The sequence below is a fragment of the Magallana gigas genome, chromosome 4 (genome assembly GCF_963853765.1).
Source record: "Magallana gigas chromosome 4, xbMagGiga1.1, whole genome shotgun sequence".
NCBI lineage: Eukaryota > Metazoa > Mollusca > Bivalvia > Ostreida > Ostreidae > Magallana > Magallana gigas.
This window is the reverse complement of record NC_088856.1, coordinates 8,018,964-8,040,075: the sequence shown is the minus strand read 5'-3', so window position 1 is coordinate 8,040,075 and position 21,112 is coordinate 8,018,964. Positions and strand designations below refer to the sequence as shown.

The window sequence follows — 21,112 nt, the reverse complement described above, 5'->3', positions numbered from 1 at the left end:
GGCATGCCTATACAAATATTGTGTAAAAATTTCAAGCATCTGCGATAAATAGTTGCTGAGAAATCTTTGACGAAAATTTGTTTGAAAATTTTGGTTAAAAAATTAACAAAGTCGTCATTTAACAGGAAGTTGACGTCCGATTGGTACAAACATATATCCCACGATATGGCATGCCTTAACAAACACTGTGTAAAAATTTCAAGCATCTGCGATAAATAGTTGCTGAGATAAATGCGACAGAAATTTTTGTTACGGATGGACAGACAGACACACAAGGGTAAAACAGTATGCCCCCTCTCCTTCGGAGCGGGGGTATAAAAACGAAGTCGCATTTTTATTTATTAATGTTTCATGCAAGCAAATTTCGGGTCTTTTCTCTTCTTCTGTTATTTCTTTCATTATTTTCCAGTGATATATCCACATAAATCAACAAGTATGACTCATTTGATCTTTACAATTAGCCATAGAGACCAATGGTGCCATAGGGAAAGAAAACACGGCAAAATCTTGATTACAAATTAACTTTTGATATACGTTCTCATATACTGCATGGTCTTATCATGAAACTTCAATTATCTTACAGGCACTGGTATAATTATGCATATGATTTATTGTCTATTACGAGAAAATGGACAAACATGGTTGCGGATTTTTAAGGAGACGCCCTAAAGCTAAAGCTTTGCTGATATATACACACACATATATATATATATATATATATATATATATATATATATATATATATATATATATATATATATATATATATATATATATATATATATATATATATATATAAATAAAATCTTTAAAACACTGTTTCAAGGTTTTTTTTATTATTCATTGAAAAAGAGACTTTGGATACACAATTTAAAACCAAAAAAAAAAAAAGAAGCCAAAATAAGCACGGTTTGCAATGATGAGTTCGCTATGCTTAATGAAAATGTCTAAACAGATATTGGCATGTAAGAATAAAGAAAGATGCAGACCTAAATAACTAGCATTAGGAGCAGGTACATACGGGTGTTTACTGTTTACACAGCACGTACCTGTGGTGCCCTTTGACGACTACGGAAATACTAATGGAAAGAACGATTACAATTTAACACAGATCGTTTTTTTCAACGGAACATTTTTTTTTCATTGCCGACTAATTTTGGAGTTTACAGTGAAAATGTCTACAGCAAAACAAAGATCATCCTACACTAGCGGAACTCCCACATCGCTGAGGTACGAGTCACTAATTAGTCCCTTTTATCTGGATTTTTTGTTTTCTGCAAATCACGCGTCAATAGTGTAATAACAAAATCAATTAACTGATAATCGGTCACGTCTTTCTATCTTTACCTTGCAAGTCATTTGAAGTAGCTTTAAATTTGAAAAACTATTCTATAGTAGTTTCTTGTCATTCAATCCTTTTAACGATAAAAATATTAAAACATTTCAAATTTTAAACAAGACAGATTTAAAAACGACACACGGTGATCTGTGCATACATCGCTGGTTCAAACTGTTTCGAATCGTAATGAGTGACGAAATATCAATGATATTTTAGACCGAACGTCATCTAATCGTGCCTTATATTTTACCGCTTTGAATTTAAAAATAGATAGAATGGGCGTACCCCGTTCCTGCGTCCGTGCCTGTAAAGGAAAATGTAACTGGCTGTGCTCGTGTTTTTATCGGGCTGTCAACTGTAGAGTGGCGCAATGCATATGCAAGTCAAATATTAAAATGCATATACCGGTATAGAAGGTATCCGATTTGATAAAAATACAGATCTTTAAAACACTGTAGAGATTAAATTTTAATCAGACAGAGTATAATAAACGTTGAATGTTTTTATATGGTCGTTTGTCTTTTTACTTTCATCAAAGAGGTCTAGATCTAGAGTTCTTTGATGCAAATTTAAAATACATATTTGTGTTAACTTTCGGTGGCAGTATTTCTCTTCATTATTTTTTACTTTACTCCGACACAATTCAAATACTGGTATATCTATGTTACAATTTTATTGGAAATACGTTCATGATATGTTGATCCGATCTGATATGTATGGCTATACAATATTTTATGTACAATGAAAACATGGAATGTAGAAAAAAAGATAATATACAAATGTATACAAATCTAGCTAAAACCAATTAAATACAACCTGTTATAATGGAATGAATTTGTAGAGGAATCTTAAAAATATTAAAAGTAAATATTCTTCTTCACGCAGTCACTAGGATAAGACATGTACATACGCACGCACCCACAATATGGTAATATATACATCAATGGTCTACCAATGGCACTTATACATCATATAAAAATAGGATTCACGTGTAAAAAAGTCTACAAAATACATGGAAAAGTTTTGGTTTGTATAACAGAGCCTTGATTATTGAATCAGTGTCCGTTATAAGCTTCAGGAATAAATTCAAAGTTACTTCATCTCACATTAAAATACATGTTCCTGCTAAAAATAAATTGTACAAGTATTGCTGGAATGTTCTTTTTCGGCTAAAATATCGTTCCTGGAAGCCTGTCATATCACGATTTACCGAGGTCGCTTTAAACGAAACTGGATGTGCCTGGCACGTGCCCAGAGCCGTTGGCTCCGCTAGGGGCGGGGCGGGGGCGGGTAGAGATCGGGTTCCCGTCACTGTCAAACTTGCCTGGTTCCCTGTATTGGTCGTAGTCCACATCGTCCATCGGACGCTTCTCGTAGCTTGGTGTTCGGTCGTAGCCTCGTTTCTGGTATGGCTCGTAGTTTTTGTCATCATCCGGGTAGTAATGGTCATCACGGTCGCTAGGGCGACGGTCGCCATCCCTAAACCCGCCATCATCCTCATCGTCATCATATCGCCCACGATCATCGCTGTATCGTCGAGGCTCGTCGGTGTAACGACCCCGATCATCGCTGTACCGATCATCGTCATAGTGTTTTCTGTCATCGTCGTACGGCCTCTTCTCGTCATCGCGATAATTGTCGTCGTAGTATCGGTTATTGTACGCGTCTGCGCCGTCGTCGTATCGCTCATCGTAAGGTTGGTCGTCCTGATCGTAACCATGGCGATACCTGTCGTAGCCCTCGTCGTCGTAGTATGGTTTGTCCAGGGATGAGGCGCTCTTCTTGTGAACGCTTCCTTCATAGCTGTAAAAAGTCGGGTTTTAAAAGTAAAAGTTCAAAACAATACATTTCAAAGCATTTAAGCTTTAAATTCAAACTACATCATTTAATTTTATTTCTAAATTTGATGTTTTTCAGAACTAAAGATTGATTTACAGGTATTTCTTTTGAACTTTAGATGTTGAATTGATTTGCTTGTCAATTAATAATCAATATTAATTATAAAATATTAATGGACTAGCTTTGCTATGTACAAATTTACCCTGTATTAAAAATCAAGCTTCACTACGACTGTATCATTTAGACAAAGTTTCCACCCAATAACTACAATATGTCAAATACACATACAACATTGCAATGCAACAGCTGGCGCAGTTTTCAATAATTTTTATATTTTCATTTTTGTACAATTTCCCATGCACGCCGATATACTTAGGAGACAGGCAATATATCAAACCAATAACAATGATATACAATATCAACTTATTTCTGCTTGAAATCATTTTCTAATATCACAACGTCTTATTAACTACGCCAAGATGTTATAACCGCAGTCAAGTTTTCGTTGACTATAAAAGTTAAATTAGCATCACATATACTGTGTTTCATTTGACAGGTGTGCTACGCTGTGTCAAATATAGGGAATATACTCTGGAAATAATAATTTTATCAACAGTTTGACCTTTGGAAAGTTTGCCTAATGTCGCAAAAGTGTAAGACCAGTTCATCACAAAACCGTGGCATCGTGAATAATTTATAGTCTACGTAAATATTCCTCTGTAAGAAATTAAAAATTTATTTTTCATCATTCAATATATCATAAAAAATTTAATGGAGAATTTTTATAGAGTTACTTTATAACATTTACAAACTTCAAAGTAAAAATTGAACACTCTATGTTATTCTTATTATAAAACCAAAAAAAAATGTAAAAAAGTAAAATCTTAAGTGAATTACGACAAACATTTGTCAGTTCTAATGAATGTTTTACATAAATATGATTCTGAGCAGACATAAGTAATATATTTGCTAAGTATTTAAACCCAAACACATCATGCTGTTAACATATTTTGAAGATCACATTGCTGATCTTGAGTGGAAACAAAGCCTCAACAGTGGTGACATATTTTGATAAAACTTTTTTTCCAAACTTAATTTTATTTCAATATAAATACAGAAACTTGTAGCATACCATATCTAGCATGTACAGTACTGATCAGACCCAACCTAACACCAGAGTAAACCCCAAATAAACCTGGGTTGGGGTTTACTTTGGGTTTTACTCGCATTTTGCTTTTGGGGTCTTCTTTAAAAATTTAAATGTGAAGCACACTCGTCTTTTATTTAATTATTTTACTGCCTGTAATTTCCACTTCTTGTATATTCCAAACACTCTCTGAATTTACTTTGGGTTAACTTTGGGTCTGCTCTAGTGAACCCAGAGTAAACTTAGAGTAAATCATGGAAGTAAACCCAGAGTTTAGGTGAGGTTTACTTTCTGTTAGGTTGGGTCTGATTGGCATTGTATGTAGGTAAGTGGGGGTGGTGAGGGGAGGTTATGACAAAAGCATGAGCAACCATCCGCCCCGACGGACACTTCAATTATACTGTGTCCATTTAGCTATGTCTTTGATTACAAAATAACTTACAACATATTTTATTTTTTTTTCTTTAAATATTTATTTCTAAATTTTTAAATAAAATGTTTTATGATTATGATACCAAAATATGTCACCAAAAAAATTAAATAAATGAAGAAAAAAAAATAAACAACAAACACACGAATGTTGAATACATGCTTTGAAGAAAGGTAAATAAAGATAGGATATACCAATACAGATTGTCATGGAAACAAGAATAGCTACCAAACAGGAATGCAAGTCCAAGAAATATGTTAATCAAAAAAAGTCTCTTTTTAATGAATAAATAATCTTTACCTTCTTTTGAGCTATTTTCAAAATATTTTTTTAAATCATATCAATATGTAGATAAGCATACTCAAAATAATACTTGAATTTTCTTATCACATATTAAAGTTTAGTTTTTAAAACTGTTTCCTTCCTGCTCCCATGACAAGCTGTAACTACCTGTGACTAGGGCATGAAACATTTACCTTCCATACCTGTAATTGTATTCACCCGCTTCCTGTCCCGACAAGGCGGAAGTGCTGCGAGCTGGAGCTATATAGTCAAAATCAGTGTAATTATCCACACTCTAATACAAATATCAAGTCATTATATAGCACAAGACAAGCTCTCTCTCTCTCTCTCCTCTCTCTCTCTCTTCAGGTTATGTTTATCAAATGTATATAATATCCCTACACAGGTCATACTGCACAAACCAAACTTTCTCTTTCTGTTCTCTTACTTTTCCATCATGAGAGTATATATGACCATGCTTAATGTTTCCAAAAAAGTTATCACCATTAATTTGAGCATGAATTATGTCCCCATATTAGAATATAAAAAATTAATATAAAATCTTAAAATTATTGTAATGTAAAAATAGAATAGCTCAAATGATTTTAAGATTTCATAAAGAGGGTTGTCCTGGAAAAACACTACACATCGAACTGACAATTCCATAACTGAACCAGATAATACCTGCTCCCTGTATACTTCATGACACCCCCATCCCCCCTTCCCTAGCTGCCACACTGACTTACCGTTCAGTTTGGATTGTGGCGGTGGGTTGTGTTTGGTTACGCGGCGACACATAATGATGAAGACTACCACCCCGATGATGATCAGCAGAGACAGAATCAGTCCGATGAACCAGATAAAGTTAGCTCCCAGACTATACGCCGCCGCTGAAATTATAACATTGCATGGTTTTAAACATAACATCTGTAGTCATCACAACAGTCTATTATGTCAATTATTTTTCCATTGTTTTTTGTAAGCAAGATCAAATATTTATTATGGTTCATGCATGTTGTATAAACTTGTATTCTAAGTATTCTGTATTTTATTATAGAAAATGAACATTGTTGGACAACATTCATTTTTTCTCTTTCAAACAGATTTAGCTCTTAAACTTATTTATTTTTCTCTATCAAGACAAACAAAATAATAATAAAAGACAAAGTATGACCATTTTTTTAGTACCAGCAGACAGTACATTAGTACATGTACTTACCCACTCCTAGCGTTCTCACAGTCTGGATGGAACTGGTGGACGGGGAGTTACCGTCCGTCAAGACGAGGCGGACCTCGTAGGTCGTGCCGTCATCCAGTTCAGTGATAGCCCGCCATTGCTTGGCAACCTCATCAGGAGTACGCTGGAACTCATACACACCTGAGAAACATTGACATCAAAAATAAAATAGCTAATATACTACAAACTGCATCATCAAAAACAAAATCTGTTTTAATATTGAGAGTGATAAATCACATGCCACATTATCAAAAACAAAATCTATCATTATTGATGAGAGAGTTCGTGCTGTCACATGTAGTTGCCTACACTTAATGAAAATTTTTGTCATTGACATAGTAAAAATTTCAACCAATATATTCAAGGAAACTTTTACAAAATACTACAATATGAAAAAACTTTCATGAAAAATGAAGTCATAAATATTCATAGAACTACTTATTTGTGCTTGCCTTCTTTGCGGTACTCTATATAAATCACAGTGCCAGATTTGGGGTCCATCTTTAAGTTCCACGTCACATTTATAAAGGTTTGGTTGACATCCTTGATATTAAATGATGGTGCATTCGAAGCTGAAATGCGAATCAAATTTTCTAAATGGTAAAAATCTAAGATATATAAAGTTAATATAGAATACAAACTGTAGGAATCATAAATAAGAGTAGGTCAATATTGTGACTTTCATTATCTAAGTACATAACACTTTTAAAATCAAAAGGAAATAAGTCACTCAGAAAAACATGATAATTAATTTTAATTCTATAAGACTGCTAACATGTCAGAAGTGACTCAGCTTAGTTTTGGTTGGACAACAGTTTTACAAGTCATGGCTTTTTACATTATTTCTAAACAAATATGTCATTAGAGAACGCCTCATAACCCCTGCCCCAGTACAGCAGTACTTACAGCCTGGGCCTGAGGTGGAGGCCTCAATGAAGGACACCTCGCCGCGACCTTTGGTATTTTTGGGCCACACATACAGGCGGTACTTGGTGGAATAGACCAGTCCGTTCACGTAAGTATCGTTCGTCCGTGGGTCTGTCAGATCGGGGATCTTCTCCTGCAGATTGCCTAGGTCAAGTCCACTCACTGAAATAAGTTAACAGCAGATATGACAATTTGCCCTGTTACAATAATAGAGACACATATCAATATATGATGATAATGATGACATGTATCAATTACACTGATTAGTTTGGTAAATAATGAGCATTTACCTTAAATTTACATAATTCACATAAATTTAGATTATATGCAAGTAGTTACTGAAGTGTCAAGTTGGTATAATTATGACATTTTATTTCATAACAGATTAAAGGGATCAAAACAATTCTATGTTTAAAGCAAGTAAAAATTCAACAATGTATTGGAATGATACACTACTGACACTATACACAGTGTACGGTGGAGTATTCAATTTGTACCAAACCAACTAGGTAATAAACATGTCACAGTTTATGGAAGCAGTGAGGACAGTAGGCGTACCTGTTTGATAGCCGATGTCATACCCTGATAACAGGTTGTACCAGTTACTGCCGAACAACAGCTGATCCACAACCTCTGGGGGGTCCCAGGCCAGGAGAATAAAGTTACTTCCTGTCTGAGCGATGCGCAAGTTTCTAACTGGTCCAGTCACTATAACAAATAATGTTTAAATTCTTATTCATTCGAAGTGTAAACTTCTAATTTTTCTCTCACAATTTTTCAAAATAAAATCTAGGATTAAATATTAATCAAAAAATAAAGGTTTAACAAGCACATAAATAACAATTTCAGCCATTTTTGGAAATGTAAAATTTTTGGTGATAAAGAAGTTATGCATTTCTTGTTGGCAATTAATAAAAAAAATTTAAGAATGATAAGTTAAATTCAATTTGTATAAAAAAAAAATTCCCTTTTCACTGAAAAAAAATCCAAATCAACTTATTCGTATATGATTACCTCCAAGTTCAGTTGTAAATGATGTAATAACACTAGGGGGTCCGGCATAGTAAGTGTTAACGACCCTCATCTGAGCCTCGTAATTCTGGTATCCCAAGAGTCCAGTCAGAACATATTTGTAGGACTGAGTAGCCCGCTTCTTCCTTCTTGCATTTCGGAGGGTCAGATCACTCAGTAGAATCTCAGCCTCTTGGAAGGTCAGATCTTTCTTACCACGAACCCAGTACTGAATCTGTTTTGTATGGAGAAAAAACAACACATTTCTGTATCTCTTCTAAGAGAAACTGTTATCTGTATACTAGTATACAGGACAGAAAAAACCCCACTTTGATTTGGTTAATATATATTTACATTTGCAAATATTAATCCTTATATGAACCTATAGAATAGGGAAAACATCAATTCTGTATGAACTTTTTTATGACGTCACAGGATTTTTTTTAAATTGCTGTTTATTTCTTAAATATAATCAGAAACCTTTTTAACAGTATTTCTTAATTTGATGATCACTGCAGGTCATGAAGGTAGCGCAATCATTGCAGAAAAAATTTACCAGTACATTAATGTAACGATGTAATGATATTTTTGATCAATTTTTGTGGATTGTGGATTTTTTCCTTATTCTCGGGAATGTAATTTCGTGGACGCCACAGTTTTCAGTTTCAGTAACATAAATAACTCTAATTTGCTTTCGTTGAGGTTGTAAATTCGTGGGGGAGGGCTACCCTCAAATACCACGAAAATTGAGCCACCATGAATTCTAATGATATTCCACAGTAGCTTGAACATTTAAAACTTGAAATTATGTATACTAGTTGTGCTACACTTTTAAGGAAATCTAATACATGTATAAGTGTACATGTGGTTACCTTAAATCCTCTGAATATTCCTTTGACCGGGCTGGAAGCATAAGGCTTGTTCAAGTTGTCGTCCCACTCCCAGTAGAACGTGACTGAGGAGTCACTGACTTGTTGATCTACTTCCAAATTTGCAACCATAGCGGTTGGAACTAAAAATAGAATGTTGCATGTAAGAACAATTCTTATAATCAAATAAGAAACTCTTTAAGGTCACAAGTACATGTACCAAGGAAGTCATAATGATGTTACAGAACATGAAAGTATAGCTTTTATAATAACAATAATGAAGCACATTACCGTAAATTCCTTATATTGAGCGAGTACTTAATTCCACGATCCTACTGTTTTGTAACAAAATGCGATATTATAATATAGATATAAATTTAATATAGATTTGTTGACTTTACTTAAGGTATTCAATGTATAATGAAGGGATATTGAACAATTTTGAATCATTTTAAACCAGTTAAGATAATTCCGCGATTGCGGAACTTTTATCCTTATTTCTTATAGTTCTCAACTCTCAAAAAATAATGGCGAGATTTTAAAATCCGCAAAGGGTGCTTCTTGCGATTTTACGCAGATATTAATTCTTCACATTTAATTAGGAATCTACAGTAGTACACAAACACTGGTACTTTCAAGGCTGCATGGATCTGCATGTATACAGGTACTTATAAGTTGGAAATTGATATGGCGTCCAAACACTTACTGTCTTCAGCAGAGAATCCCCTGTACTCCTGCACTGGCGCTGTAGAGTCGCCTGCCTCATTGTTTGCTTTGATTGTGATGAGGTAAGGTGTGAAGATGTCATTGGTCTGCTTCTCGTAGCGGAACTGTGACCACTCGGAGATTGTGACCGGGGTCACCTGGTCCAGCCCCTGACCCTCCCTCTGTATAGTTAGGATGTACTTAAACTGCTGACCATTGTGCTCTATGGGGGGCATGGGCTGTAACAGACAGATACCGAGTGGATAAACCACTAACTACATATGATGTTAATATGGCTCGCTGAACAATAACTTCCTCTTCCATCACAAGATTTTTCTAGAGCACTCTTTGGAAAAAATTAAGAACATGCCCACCCTTTGTACCATGAATTTCAATATTTAGAGCAACATTTTATTCACAAGATATATGTAAAACACAATGGTACAATACTAACAAACGAAAATGAAACTTGATACTTGTATAAGTGTACTGTGGAATCATTAGATTTCGTGGTGGCTCAATTTTCGTGGAATTCGTGGGTACCTCTCATCCACGAATTAACATCCTTCACGAATTGATAAATTAGGGTAATAAATTATATTTCCTTTGTAGGTTTTAGAGAATACACGAAATTACGTCCCCACAAACCTGTAAAATTTAATAAATCCACGAAAATTGGCCCCCACGAAATTTAATGATTCTACAGTATGTACTTATGTAATACAGTATGTTAGAGGTTGCAATTACTGGTACATGCATTCCCTGATATTATGCAACTTACAGTCCATTCAATAATGAGATAATTCCTCTTGTCTCCGATGGTGCGGACATTTTCGGGGTTTTTGGATGGCCTGGCCGCATTGGTCTTACACACGGTCTCCGTATGGTAGCTGGGTTCACTGATCCCGATTTTATTGGTGGCGAGTACACGGAAGTTGTACTCGACCCAGGGAGTGAGCTTTACCTCACCGCTGTTCTGGGTGGCCAGGACATTACTGGCTCCCATGAACCACTCGTCAGGGCTGAAGGATGTGTTGTATTGGATGATGAAGTACTGAATGGGGGCGTTGTTAGAGGCGCCTTTCGTCCAGCTAATCTCGGCCTCCGTCTCACCACAGGTAATCAAGGCAACAGAGATAGGGGGGTCAGGCTTATCTGTTGACAGAGAATACAGCACAAATAGACATATTCTTAATAGGAAAATATGGTTTTCTTTGCACAGAGAACAATATATTGTGTACCTTTTTTAGAATTTAAGATGAAAAACAGTATAAATTTGGAAGGTGAACACAAGTTATCATAGTCATAAAATACCTTTTTTTACCATATATTTATCAAAAAATACAGATGCTACACAGATGGTTTTTTTTAGCATCTTCTAATTGTACACTGGACTAGACATAAAAACCTCAAAATGAGTTCAAGAAAACTCAAATCAACAACACACTTTTACACCAACAATAATTTATTAATTGCATGCGTTATCATTTAAATGACAATTACCTTTCACAGTCAAGATGGCGCCTGCAGTAGCATTATCAAGTCCGTTGGACACAACACAGGTATAGGTCCCAGAGTCACGAGCAATGGTTCCACTGATGGTGAGTGAGTTGTCCTGGAAGTTCTGGGTCATTCTCTGATCGTTGGTTGTGATTGGCTTATTGTCCTTCAGCCAGGAGATTCGTAAATTCTTTATCTCAGCAAAGTCAGTAGTTCCGGAGCAGGTAAACTTGGCATCACTTCCTGCTGTGACCTCCAGACCTCCGGGCTTTTGTACAGTTCTAGTCTTGGCTGTAAATCATGAGGCATAGGAAAATCATTTTAATGACTAGGCAAAAAAATATCCTTACTCATATTTATATATGTATTTGCAGTTTGTAAATCAGAATCTATTTTAAACTCTCACAAAATTTACAAATTAAAATGTCAAAAAAAACATGTAGTACTGTAGCGGCTCTATTATTCTGAGACTATTAGAAAAAGAAAAATATTCAAATGACAAGAAAGCCCTATGCCAGGCTTTTCAAAGATCAAAAGACAGGTACTTGGTTGAGTGGGCGTGTCAAACCTACCTCGTACAATGAGGATACCCCAAGCTTCGTCAAAGTTATACTTGTTGTAGGCGTGGCACGTGTAGTTCCCAGCATCTGACAGAACCACGTTCTGTAAAAAAAAAAAAAATCAATCAATCAAAACACTGGTAATCAAGTGTGAGGAGGATAGGGTCAAATTCTGAGGGAAAAAATCCGAAACTCATTACATGAACTTTGGAAATGAATAAACATGTATGGTAGTCAATACTACTACATTTAAAAAACACCTGACAGTGTACATAACACAACAAACAACATCCTGAGATTATGGATTTGACTGTTGCATTAATCATTGCAAATGTAAAAGCATGTTTATGTTCATCATTCTGAATGATATTGACTTCTAGAATGTAAATGCAAGCAATAAACAACATGGGGGAAAAGTTTAAAGGGATATGAACTTGGATGGTATATTTACTAGATCAAATCTTCTGGCTTCACAGGATTTGATAACTTAATCAAACAAGTTAATATTCTAGTAAATTTTTAAGCATTGCTGTTTATTTCTACATAAAACTTATAAGAAATCTTCAGACTTAGTCATGTAAACTGTCAATACATAGTACAGGTACCAAGATGTGATTGAATTTACCTGAACATGGAGGTTCCCGTTTTGCTGGATCTGGTACCTCCCCCCTGTAATCTGCTCCCCTTCCTTCCTCCAAGTGATGATGGGGTCAGGCTTCCCACTTGTAATACAGGTCAGTTCAATGTCACGACCTTCCGCTACCTTCAGTTCTTTTGCTGGAGGAACAATGATAGCTGGCTCTTCCTCTGCAGATACATTTACATTTAAATTATACATGATGTTTACATTTTTTTTATTTGTTATCAGAAATTTTCTGAAGAAGATTGATTTTTATCTCTTTAAATTCTTCTACATAATACATTTATGCATGTTCACACCTTAATGTACTTCAGGTAAATGGATTAAGACACTCACCAAGAATATTCAGATAGACATCGGCAAAGACGTAGCCGTGGATGTTGGAGGCGTTACACTGTAAGACCATGTGATCATTTTTGTTCAGCTGAACAAAGGTTATGTTGTTAGCATCGGGTTTGATGAAGCGTTCACTTCGGACGATTGGCACAGTAGATTCTAAAGGTTTAAAAGAAAACCATTGTTATGTGTATGAACTCGAAATTGTTTCCAATCATACCTTTCGCCATGATCATTGCAAAAGTACCTAGTGCTTTTATCTTTGCAAAAAAGAGTGGACATATTACCATACTTCTTAACTCTATTTTCATCTCAACAAACCAATATCAACTCCAATACAAAGTGTTGTTTTGCGGTTAAAGTTTTTAAATTCTGCCATCATAAAATTATTTGTCTTCTAATTCGTGATAGATATAGCGTTCACTAAACAACCACAAACGGTGCTGACACAACTAAATGGTCAGCATCGCAAATGACAGAGAACCAGTTTACTTTACCTTCAAGTTTGATTCCGTTGACAAACCAGGCGATCTTTGGTTCAGGATAACCTTTGGCCTTACAGATAAATGTAGTGGAGGCCCCCACACTCGTTTCCACATCTTTCGGTTCCTCCTCCCAGTAAGGCTTGGCTGAAGTTAGAAAGCTCACATGACAGAATCTCAGACAAGATGGCCATTGGTCACTTACCCAGTTCTACCCTGGTTCTCCAAGGCTGATGGTTTCAAACTTAACGAACATTCTGTCATTTTGGGAATCAAAATAATATCTTCTCATTAAACTTAAGTCAGTTTAAATCAGATTTTTTACTTTTCAAAGAGTCAAACAAATTTTAAATCATTCAAATAAGAAAGCCTAGACCAAAAAACAACATAGTCCTGTTTCCGGCCTCATTTTAAAGGGATCATCATCTATGTACAAATAGATCAGAAAACTTAATTTTACCAAAAAAGTTTTTTATTCTATTGAATGTACATGTACTATTCTTGAGCTACAGCAACCAATAAACAATTTTGCTTCTTTTTTAACAACTGGACCAGCATGTAAATGAATATATTTTTATTAAAAAAATGGGCATATTTTTAACAAATTGTTCTGACTTTAAAGACAACTATAAGAGGAGCATGGGTAGTTAGTCAGGTAACAGGACTACATTTTCTTTTTGTCTTACATTCCACTCTGATAACAAAATTTCTGAATGCTCGGGGACCCTGGGTGTTTGTTCCGTAGCACTCGTAGGGACCGGCGTCTTCTTCCGTCAGGTTGGGAATGGTCAGTTCCTGTCCTCCGAGGGAAACTTCATAGTAGTCCGGAAGATCAGCTTTATTTTTTAACCAGAACACTTCGGGGGTGGGACTAAATACCAAAGAATTAATCATATTGTTGCTGACAAAGTATTCATATAATTATTCTTTTTAAAAACCAGTATATTTATAACATTTAATTCATTGTGAAAATTGATTTGAACCAAATTAATTAATGAATAAAAGCATTCCACTGAAGATTCACTTGAGTTTACATTAAATACCAAAGAGAGAATCATTGTTGTTGACAATTTAGTATTCATATAATTATTCATTAAATACTGTATATTTATATATTTATAACATTTAATGCATTATGAATACTGTTTTGTTTTAAACTGAATTAAATAATGGATAAAAGCATTCCATACTTTCCACTGAAGATGCACTTGAGTTTAAATGTCTCCCCTCTCAGTCCAAAGTGATCGGAGGGTGATGCCCACAGGTACTCGGCAGGTCTCTTTACAGGTGAACCTGAAATCAGAGAAAACAGTTTCAGAACTTAAAGTTCCTCTTACATAAGACAGTAACAGTCACAGTACTAAAAGATTTCATCACAATACTGTTCATATCAAGTGTGAAAATATGATTGTTCCTACTCATTTCAAAGTGTAACATTAATTGCTCAAAAAGTGAATCCATAATATCAAATTTACATGTTTTTAAGTGGTCTTTAATTTTTCATTCAATAAAATTGTTATCTGCAGAACATTTTACTTGATGTCTGTTAATTCAAAAACTTTCATTTTTATTGTAGATTCCTTATTTTACATGAGCACTTAATTTTGAAATTCTTAATATATAATTTCAAGCAACACACTTTTGTTAAAATTCATATAGTAATTCACAACCGTCTAAAATATGAAGGTGGGATTTAATATCCATCAGGTGTGTTTATGTGGATATTTATTCCTCGACTTTCACTAGAAATCTTTAGTATTCTACACAAGTTCATCCACTTACTTCCACTTGGAAGGATGTAATTTGCCTTGTCGTACGTGTTACGCCTCATGAAGTAGTTGATGGCCATGCAGACATAGGCCTTCTCATCTTGTTTGTCCTCCTCCTGAACATTAGTGATGTACAACCGACCTGCAAAAAGAGTTTAGAAGAGCTTGATGTTAGGGTCTATATGCTCCCGACCATTTGTTTGGGGTTTCTTCATTTTCAATGAGTATAAATCTTTACAGCATCAATATACTGCAGTACAAATGAATATTCATAGAGCAATTCAACATTGAATTGAACTAAATGTATAAATCATAGCTGCAATAATGTAGCCCTCTCCATATTTTTTTCTTGGGGGGGGGGGGGGGGGGAGATATAGTGATGTTAATCAAAAGATATAAATCATTATATAGTATGAGTACTAATCCAGAGATGTTTGTATAAAATAGTAGACTCTTTATTAAAAAATTTAATACATGCATGCATTTTAAACTGTTGATGGCAGTAACTTAATCTTCTGAAGCATGCAACTCTATTTTCTGTTGGTACTAACCTTCCAAATCCATTGAAATTCTGTTGTTGTAGTTGATAGGCTCTATCTGGCCCTCACGTGTCTTTAGGACCCACTCTACATCAGCTGGGGGGAAACTTGTGGGAGGGACACAATTCAGTACTACAGACTCCCCCAAATGAGGCGTATGAGTGACAGCTGGTGCTACTTCGAACTCGCTCAGTTTCCCCTCCCTATGCAAACAAAATATCAATAACTTTCACATAAGGGAAAAAAATAATCTTCTTAAAGCTGAACACCACTCGTAAATAGGCACCATCACACAGGTACCTGGTATATAAACCATTCCATTCCGATACTCGTGGTCGTCGTGTAGAATTCCTTTCATGGTCTTTGGATTTTATGCATTTATTTCTCATTCTATGTGCATATTCTGTTTGTAATTAAATAATGCACTGACCAATTTATTTGATGTAACTTTTCTCATGGCTTGAAAAAGTGCGTAAAATTTGATAATTTCATCGTGACCGAGTAACACAGCAAGTTAAGATGTATGTCTACACAGTTGAAACCTCTACAGCGAAGTACTTTGAACTGTTTAGAGGTATGCGCCTTATATAGGGGATGTTGGGACAGCAGTAATGAAAGAGAAATATGGCGGACAGTGCCTAGCTTTTACGAGTGGTGTTCAGCTTTAATAAGTTGCAAATTTTGAAAAGGGGAATGGGCACAGTTTTTACATTCTTTTCTTTCTTTCTTTTTTTTTTTTTTTTTTTTAAACAGCTTTGTCAAAATATTGAAATTCCTCTTTTCAATATTGCAATAAATGAATTGATAGGGGGAATAACTCAGTTTTTTGTTTTTTTTTTTCAATCAGTTTTGTAAAAAATATTACCAATTCCCGTTTTCAATATAATGGCAATATTAGATTTTATCAATGCATTTGACATAATACAGTGATTCTGGAAAAACTTGTTAATTCTGTTTGGCCTAAGATGCCCTTAAGTGATAATGTAAGGCCTAAAAAAAGTTGTGTGTTTAGGGTAACCCGACCTAACCTACAAAAATGCCCCGATCCTAACATTAGATGTCTGTTTTTATCCGATTGTGAATTTTATATTATTTCTATAAAAAAATCTGTTTTTAAATATGACACAAACAAACATTCTTAGGATTCACGCAGAAAAAAATATGATAAAATAAAAAAAATCCCTACTTACCTAACCTAATTTTTTCATCAGTATTACCCTTAACATACAATTTTTTTTCATAGACCTTAGGTAGCAATAAAGCAAGTGAGCTGAAATCATGGTTTGATTTACTTATAAATGCTAACTTTATTCCGATACATATGAACTACATAACTGTTTACTATCATAAACATAGAGCTGTTTAAAGTCTGCATAAAGATTATTAAGGTTTACCTGAAGTTAATATTGATCGACACTGATATCCCAAAGTTGTTGTCCGCGATACATTGGAAAATGCCCTCATCTTTGTCCTCAGGGGCATTAATGACGATAGTGCCCTCATCTGACAGCTGGACAAATCGCCCATCGTTACCGCTGGGATTCAAGTCGATACCATTTCTCTTCCATCTGTACCTATATGCAAAAAATTGAGCATTGGATTACCTGCATGCTTCTTAAATTGGATAATTTTTGCACATGTAACCATTTACAATTAAACAGACTACTGAAATCTAAATGATCACAATATTCAGACAGGACAGGATATCATTTATCTCATTCATCTGATAAATTTATACAATGCATTTTAAATTACAAATGAAATATTTTCAAAGATGAGAATTAAAACTAAAAAGAAAAATCCGGCTGAAATTTAGACAACTCGACAAATTTTCCTGATTTTCACATTTCTTGATATAAATAAGATTTCTTTCTACGGAGAAATTGTACAATTTCTAGGAATTTTTTTTGGTTCGAATGACTTACGTTGGCCTTGGAACTCCATCTGCTCTGCATGGTAACTGAACGGACTCTCCGCGTTTGTAATAAACATTAAAGTCTGGCTGCATGTAAATGCCAGGAGGCCTGTTTGGTATAACTTTTTGACCTGTGGTGAATACATAACATGTAAATTCCTGGTAATTTTTTTTTACGCTTCTACATACACAAATTGACTACAATATCCATGTCCTATTGCCATCTTTCTTTGAATTGATAATAAGACAGGCATATTATTACTATCAAAGTGATTTTTGCACATTGTAGTACATTACATGCATTTGTACCAGATATGCATGGTGCATATTTTTCTTAGTTGAATTATTCCCGTGATAGCTAATGGTTTCTTTATCTTAATATTATGACACAAAAGCAGCTAGATTAAGCTATAATATGTATATTATTTTGATAAATGAGAATTGTTAGAAGAACCCTGGTCTGCTCATATATAGTAGTGTATGCAGCTCCAATAAAGTTGATCGGAGCTACTTCAATTTTCGAAAGATTTTTTGTTTTTCGAACCTTTAAAAACAGTTCCCATATATGTATAAAACTTTAAAACCCCTTACCTATACATGTTGCACACAAAAAGCCAAATATGATGGCTGGTACTTTAATGAAGATTTCCATGACTAGATCTTCATCTGCATCAGAAAAATAAATCAACATATAATATGATCTTAATGCATAGTATTTAATTTTAAGACAAATTAAGTACTGTACAAAACAAATATTATTTCACAATCTTTCTGTATCAAGTACTCAACTCCCACACTCAAAAAAATCTGTAAATTTACTTTGTGTTGTTCTTATCGATTTGCATTTCCTTAGATGTAATTTTTTAACCAGTCAAATGAGGTTATATAATTTTTCACCATCTTTCTATATGACATTTGTCCTGTTATCCAACAAACAATAATCATATATTAACATTACAATAAATTGATATGGTTTCTTAATATTTCAGAAACAAAATTTTAACTATAAAAAATTGGCATATATAATGAAATAACACAGATTGTAAATCGTAGATATAAGTTTTATCAAAAAGAGAGATATGAGAAAAATAAGGTCACTACAAACAGTCAGGACTTAATTTCTGGCCATATATGCTACAAAAAGCTTGCTTCAACAATAAATTCTACACTTGGAAAGTTTTTATAATCACGTCCCTTTTAATTCACATCTTTTATAGCCACATTTAATCATAGAAAAATATAAAAGTTTTAAAATAAAATGAAAAATACCAGAGTTTGATTACTAATATATGGAAATACCGGAAGTATGAATTCAAATATTTCCAACGCGTAAACAACGCAATTATTCATATATATTCATCACAACTCCTTGCAAACAAATATATTTATTGCAAAATCGGTACTCAATAGATCTAAAAAATTTATATTTTAAGATTCAATCAGTTTGTAAAGATCCTTTTCTTAAATTAACCACTTACCTGTATTTACCTGTGCATTCCTTACTCCGCCATTTTCTTTTACCTGAGTCACTTCCCACTTTTCGGAATTCCTCGGGAATATACATACAGCGCCACCTTCCGTTAACATGAACGATAACTCGTTCCTGGCTGAACTTATATTTCATATTTTCCATACAACAGTGTATAATGAAGAGTTATAAATAACATAATGTTGTTTATGTCTCTGATAATGATACTTTTAATTTTTTTAAATGTTTACCATTATCTAAATCTGACACTTTCTATTACATAATTTGATCATTTTGAATGGGTTGTACCTGCTTCAATCTATAGATCCGCGCATGAGAGGTGCGGTCATTTATTGTGGGGGTTTTTTCTATGTTTTTTTTTTTTATTGATTAGCTAGGTAACTTGCCAACAGTTTTATCGTATTTATTGCATTTCATATCATTTGAATTCAATTCAATTCATTTATTGACAATTACCATGTCGGCATACAGTCATGAATATATGATCGAGTTACATAAAACAAAACATTAAACATAGCATGCAAAAGTTAAACGTTAACTAATAAATTTACAATGGACAAACCATTGGGTGAACAAAACTTAAGGCTTGTGTGAAGACTATTATTGGTATTCATAGAATTGTATAAGTGTTCATTGTTGTCTTTCCTTTCTAGCGTTGAAACAGTTTTTTAGAAAGCAACATATCCTTCTAGCAGCTGTAATGTTTTTATGATTGACAAGTTAATAATTAAATTAAAGATACGAATCCATTGTATATATCTTTATAATATTTTCCAACGAAATAATCTTCAACAAACCCAATATTCTTAACCCTTACCGAGCCCACACATAAATACATTTAACGAAACAAAACACACAGAAATAATAACCTGCCAAATAATTCCCGGGAATGTATACTGTAAATCTACAGAAATCAAGAAAATTACAAATTGAAGAACTCTCCGACCATCAATCAAAATGCAATGTCAATTAAGGTTGGTACAGAATGTAATCCTGAAAAAATTAAGATATATAGAAGTAAGTAACATCTAAAGCCCTTTTCACGACTGGCACACGAGCAAAAGTGCGACCGAAAAAGAATAGATATGGTTCGTAAACTATTGCCAAAATAATCGCATATGAAAAAAGTACTCGTACGAAACTCGCACGATTCAGCGCGACCGTTGTGCGATGTAAACGCATTGAATCTTGCGTATAAATGCGACTGCGCATGCTGTACAATGAATGCGAGTGTTTTAAGGTTATGAGATAGGATCACACGAATGATTAAAACAGTATTCTTTTGGTTTAAGATCATTATCCCAGTTTACTAATATGTAGTTCTCAAAGTAAGGTTGGTCTCGTAACATTTTTCAACAACAAAACACGCTAATGGCGGAGTTGCCAATCTCTGTTATACAAGGCTTCAAATTTATATGAAGCCTCGTTCAATATGTTATATTAAAAGTTTAAAATCAAAGATTTTTTAAACTTATCTATAACAATCTAGATTGTTATAGATAAGTTTAAAAAATCTTTGATTTTAAACTTTTAATATAACAAATATACTAAATACAAATGTAAGTGTACTTGGGTAGTTTATGTTGAGTCCACAATACATGTGACACATACATCTGTACCTTAATTGGATCTGATAACTTTGGTGAAACATTTACAAATAAGCGTGCATTCATTTATGATTTGTATATACCCTTTCACTTAGATAATTCGAGAAAAAAAACCGGAAACAAATCGTGTAAAAAAAAAATTAGACTTGGAATTCATCAATTATTTCCTAGGCCATTTTTGCTCCACATTTTACATTAACACAAATCTTAATATGAAAGTAATAAATATATTTTTCCGAGCCTCTTCGTTTTTGTTGTTGTTTTTTTTTTTTTGCATGAAATATTACAATTTCGTTATTTTTAGTATCTGTTGTATGGTTGTTCGATGCTTGCTTAATATTGCCCAATCCATGGTTAAAAAGCTCATTAATGCATTAATTCGCTATATTTTCTATTTTTAAACAAATCCACTGATTTGATAAAAAAAATATTTAATATACTCGGGTCATAATTGACGCATGATCAAAAGAAAATTCCAAGGGTGTTCGA

General features: G+C 34.0%; 1 protein-coding gene across 3 annotated transcripts; it reads right to left on the bottom strand.

Moving 5' to 3' along the window:
• Nucleotides 1-1,995: 1,995 nt before the first annotated feature.
• Nucleotides 1,996-19,128, bottom strand: LOC105347561 (neuroglian). 3 transcript variants are annotated; one of them, XM_034450886.2, is made up of 24 exons: nucleotides 19,006-19,128; nucleotides 18,119-18,193; nucleotides 17,538-17,658; nucleotides 17,007-17,186; nucleotides 15,625-15,815; nucleotides 15,087-15,215; nucleotides 14,495-14,597; nucleotides 13,991-14,175; nucleotides 13,320-13,451; nucleotides 12,823-12,981; nucleotides 12,472-12,653; nucleotides 11,859-11,949; nucleotides 11,290-11,577; nucleotides 10,568-10,941; nucleotides 9,788-10,025; nucleotides 9,085-9,224; nucleotides 8,216-8,447; nucleotides 7,760-7,909; nucleotides 7,181-7,363; nucleotides 6,727-6,846; nucleotides 6,257-6,415; nucleotides 5,784-5,927; nucleotides 5,232-5,298; nucleotides 1,996-3,142 (listed from the first exon to the last, which is right to left on the bottom strand). In XM_034450886.2, exons 1-24 carry the CDS (start codon nucleotides 19,112-19,114, stop codon nucleotides 2,560-2,562), a joined length of 4,335 nt encoding a protein of 1,444 aa, XP_034306777.2. In that variant the 5' UTR covers nucleotides 19,115-19,128; the 3' UTR covers nucleotides 1,996-2,559. The 3 variants fall into 3 exon arrangements, with proteins under 3 accessions (XP_034306777.2, XP_034306778.2, XP_034306779.2); XM_034450887.2 differs by having other exon boundaries at nucleotides 5,241-5,298; XM_034450888.2 differs by having other exon boundaries at nucleotides 19,016-19,128.
• Nucleotides 19,129-21,112: the final 1,984 nt, after the last annotated feature.

Bases quoted from the DNA above. Each gene is read 5' to 3' on its own strand.
- LOC105347561 (XM_034450886.2), bottom strand. From the start codon at position 19,114: ATGTTAACGGAAGGTGGCGCTGTATGTATATTCCCGAGGAATTCCGAA. The intron at 11,950-12,471 runs GTAAATTCAATC...TTTTTTTTACAG, and splicing joins ACGGGAACCTCCATGTTCAG to AACGTGGTTCTGTCAGATGC. The intron at 9,225-9,787 runs GTAAGTGTTTGG...TTCTATTTTTAG, and splicing joins GGGATTCTCTGCTGAAGACA to TTCCAACCGCTATGGTTGCA.